The sequence below is a fragment of the Sorghum bicolor genome, chromosome 3, assembly GCF_000003195.3.
Source record: "Sorghum bicolor cultivar BTx623 chromosome 3, Sorghum_bicolor_NCBIv3, whole genome shotgun sequence".
Taxonomy (NCBI): Eukaryota; Viridiplantae; Streptophyta; class Magnoliopsida; order Poales; family Poaceae; genus Sorghum; species Sorghum bicolor.
Window position 1 is genome coordinate 6,423,964 of NC_012872.2, and position 4,839 is coordinate 6,428,802.

Sequence of the window (4,839 nt, forward strand, 5' to 3'; positions counted from 1 at the left end):
AGACAACGACGTACACTGGACCCATCGCCGAACTGGTTCACTGACTAGCTAGTCCAGATCGAATCAATGCACTGACCTTACCCCGTTTTCACCCAAATCGTGAAGACCCAAATGAAAACCAAACTAAAAACCCGGTTTTAGCCCAAACCATTCCCAGGTTTACTGATCTGTTATTGCTTCTGATCCTATTGTTTCGTGTTTTGCAGAACAAGCCAGAAGATGAGAACAAGCCAGAAGATGAGGATGGTGACCACCTAACCCCGCTCAGCACTGGGAGCCATGTCGGTAGGAGCAGCGGCAGCGCACGCTGCACTGGATCCTACCCGAACGAGAAGTCAATGAGCCCAGAAGAAGTTACGTCCATTGACAAGAGAATAAAAGAACTTCTGGAGATTATGCAGAGCAGCTGGGAATCTAGGCAGGAATTTCTCCATCGTAAGCAGAAGAAACTGGAAAGCAGGATTGAGCAAGTGCAGCAGATGGCTAGGGCGTGTGGTGCAAGTGAACAAACCGATTTGTGGCCATATGTGATGGATATCGCCTGTTCCAAAAGTGCGACCAAGTTCTTCATGGCGTCCGACCCGGCTGGAAGGTTGAAACTCGTTAAGCACTATGCCGAGTTCGAGGATTTTGGTGGATCACAGCCACGTGGCATCCGACGCAAACCACTCCTAAAGGTATGTTCTTGGCCATTCTCTCGATGCGATCCTTTTCAAACATCCAAGTTCCTTCCTGGCCAAATCAATGCTGTCCTAACTGAATTATTGCCTTTGAAACACTTCCATTGGCCATTAGGCCCTTCTATCCATGCAATGAAATGATGTATTAGGTAAATTCCAGTGCGTTGCAACTGGAAAGCATAATGTCATGATACTATAGTTATGAGTGTGTTATATTGTTACCCCAAAAGATATTGCAATCTTGATGTTTGGTGACCAATCATAAGTCTTCATACCATATTCGATGCAAAGTCAGATATGAAATTAGAAATTGCCTCATGTCATATCTTATTGTGAATTTTAAACTGCAAAGCACTTATGACCTTGCAACTAATTATCAAGTTTCAGCTAGTCTCCGTTAAAATCAATATTGCAAGAATCATTGATTTGGAATACAGTGAAAATAAAATCTAAGCTCTACAATGAGATATAAGCATGAGAAGCTTAGTAAATACACATTACGTATTTTCGAATAACACTAATTAAACACTGTCCATCACCGATTTCACCCCCTTCTCATTTCGAGGCACATGCTGCCATTTCTATTATAACAAACCAACTTGAACCATAGGACACGCACACAAAACCACAGGCATATGCTGTCATTCCCATATGACTCGCGAAGGCAACTTTGGCAGGGAGAGGGTATAGTCCGGCTCTTCCAAGCCCAACACCGCCATCCTTGCAAGGAGGCAAATGGGCGGTGGCTATGTTGTCACTGCACACACATCATAACAGCCACAAAACCTTAAAAGAAGACCACCGGTGTTGCTTTGCAAGTAGTTGCCCTAAATCTCCATTTACACATCATTGATCTGTAAACATGGTGCCAAAACTAATTAGTCTGATAAGGGTTAACATACTAAGCAAAAGGAAGATTAGTTTTTCTGTTGGAGTTGATAAGTGAAACACAACTAACTACACAAGCAAATTACTAAGCAGCATCGATGCATGAAAAGAAATGCATATGTAGCAGCATAGTGCCATCTTTGTTTTGGCAGTGCACAGTTTGTTCCTCTTTTTTGGTTTCAAATCCATGGCACTTATTTTTCTTCTAAAAAATCAGAGACTAAGGCAGCGGCCTATAGGTAGATTCAGACAATGATACAAGGGGGTACGCCTGCTAGTGGGGGCAAACCCTCCCCAGACTCAACCCACCGCGCAATTGACGAGTCGTCCACCCGCCCTGCCACTGCCCACAAAAACAATCCAGTGAACCTGCCCCAACCTGCCCTGATATTGGTTGGTTAACCCAAAGCTACCCGCCCGCCCCGCCCTGCCCCATTGTCACTGCGCAGATGCAGTTTTCCACGCCGGCTCCATGTGCTCGCGGCCCTGCGCAGATGCAGCACAGCTAGGAAAGCCAGTCTGCACCATTCAGCTACGAAACAGCAAAATGACGTACATAGCAGTTCATTGTATTTTCAAAACACAATAAAACATAGAAGCTAAGAGACATTCATAAATCAACTTAATTGTACAGCAGTTTAATTACGTAGCACAACACAGTTACTTCCATCAACTACTTTCAAGTGTTGCTGCTCCTATAGAACTCAGTCAAGTGCTTATGCTTACAAAGCTTCCATCCACTACTTCCAGCAACCATATTGACAACCATAACCACACAATGAATTCTGCACACCAGTATATAGCTTCTTTTTCCATACTGATTTTTGCACACCAAAAGGGCAAAAGAGAGGGCCAAGCAAGCCTAAGTCACTGCAAAAGGGGCAAAAAAGATTCATTCAGTGATTGATCCAATGATTGCAGTTCACCCGAAGTCACCATCACAACTTGATAAGAGGAATACAGCATGGATCAGAAATTCGAAACAAACAGAAAGCCTATACAGAAATTTGAAACAAACTCTCGAGTCTCGACAATCCAAGGCCTATACATAAGTAGGTTTCTGTTCTCACCTATACATTAGTCGGTTTCTAGTCCTAAGAGCTCAGCCTATCACTGATTGTTGTGTTTTCCTTAGGACTCAATTTGGGTGCCTAGTTTATTCTTAACATTATGCCACATATTTCCAAGTTTGGTCCATTTTTCTTTTCAAAGAAACTATAGAACAAATTGATCACATATAGAACTGCATGTTTGATTCATCAAAAGAGATGTTCAGGAAATAGTGTTATTATTATATCAGTAGTTCAGTACCAAAACCATGATGATAATGAGCTATAAGAGCATCCACAAATATAGATGTTTTTAACACGGATACTGAACTATATGAACTACAGTCACAAATTCCAAAGCATATACAAATTCGAGCTTTCCTATCTGTTTGGAGAAACATGCACTATAGCCTGGTCTAGGCATTTGTTCACTGCAGGTCTAGTTCTGACATGTCTTGTATTATTGTCATGGGCAGCCAACAGGCTGCCAGGGCCAATGGGCTGAAAGTTCGGCCCAGTTATCTTTATAAGTTTAGTTATCTTTGTATTTACAATTTATATTAGTCCCAGATAGGTTATCCAGTAAAACTCTAGTCTGGAAATGAAAGGAGAGTTCAGCTGCTGCTACTACTTTTCTGTACTCCAACTAAATTCCTAAATGAAAACAGAAATATGCAAGATGACTATTGATCGAAATATGTGCGTTTATTGAATGTGAGTTGTTGCCATATATATAGAGTTGAAGAAGTGCTGACTGTTTTTTTTTAATTTGTGCAGAGGGATGCAGAACTTGATGAGGTTGTTTCTGAAGATGAATGGGAGGACCAATTTTTTAAACTGGTCCTAGATAAAATTAACAATGCAGTTGGTTTCAGCCACGGTATGTATGAGTATCCTATGCATCTGGACAAGTACTGCAATGGGGCTGAGTATAGGAAACCACTCTTGACTGGGTTGGAATGGGTAGAGAGGAAGTTGGCCAATAGTACTGCATAACATGTTTAGAATGAGCCCAACTATGTTCTATAGGCTGCATGACTCTTTTTGACCTTGAAAATATGGCCTTAAATGTACAACCAATTAAGTTAGGCTGCATGACTATGTTCTATAGCTGGTAGTTATAACAGTTTTGTAATTGAAACACTCTACACTTGCAGGTACTTCATGTAGGGAAGTACCACCTGGTGGACCGGTCCGGTTACCTTACTCAAAAGGGAAGCAAGTATCATCTTCAAGACCTCCAAAACGCAGCAAAAGCACATCGTAGAAAGGAGATATTCAACTATGCTCATTCGTAATCGCATAGAAATGTCATCGAAAGGGCCTGCCACCATGTTTTTCTGCGCCTACTATTGCCCTTGGGCTAATGAATAAGTCTTGACAAACGTGTGAGTCAAAGTATGCATGCTTTATGTAGATGTTGTAATATTTCAGCTTTGTATGTTTGAGGACATTTATTTTTACTCGTTGAGGACATGTAATGATTTTTTGAATGGTTCCATGATGTTTTTAGCACCATTTGCACTGAATAAAATATTGAGTTGATTATGCAAGATTTGTCAGTTAATGAATCAGCTGTGCATGCTGATTCAGTTATGGACGGTGATTATGCAGTCCAAATTAGAGCTCATGTCAAGTAGTTAAGGAAGAAATTCAATGCCAAAGGATTGGTGGTAGTTTGATGAAGGACATGAAGTCAATGTTGAGCATCCAATCCATGTCCTACTAGTCTTAATGAGGAATGTGATTCTAGTGTGGCATCACCGATGAATGTGATGATTAATATGATGAAACATCTGGTGTAGTGGTGTGTATGGTATTCCTAAGATTTGATGGTAGTACTTCAGTACCAAATTTCAGTGTAGGCATGAAATTTATCGATAAATCAACATTCAGAGAAGTTCAGCTTGCTACATAGTGTGATGTAGGTGTGGGAGATATGAATGTTCAACAGCAAATTGGAGATGTCATGACTTGGAGTAGGTCTGGCCTTGATGGGGTTACTGTTCAAGCTTCTATTATTGAGCATGCTCTTGCAACAGCAATGTCTGTACCTGAACACGATTTCCTTGATGAAGACGAAGACCCAGATGACACTTATATAAGTGATGGAGTCGTCCCTCCTTTCAGTGTTTTGAGAGATGATTCAGATGATGTTCTTTTTTGATAAATGGTTTAGCTTTTTCTATTTCTTTGATCCCTATGTGGATGCTTTCAGTGTT

At 41.1% G+C, this 4,839-nt stretch overlaps 1 protein-coding gene across 1 annotated transcript; it reads left to right on the forward strand.

Annotated features, from left to right (window-relative positions):
• On the forward strand, positions 281-4,002 carry LOC110433519. The gene is made up of 3 exons (XM_021455824.1): positions 281-677; positions 3,395-3,497; positions 3,775-4,002. The coding sequence occupies exons 1-3, from the start codon at positions 339-341 to the stop codon at positions 3,882-3,884; spliced, it is 552 nt and encodes a 183-aa protein (XP_021311499.1). The 5' UTR covers positions 281-338; the 3' UTR covers positions 3,885-4,002.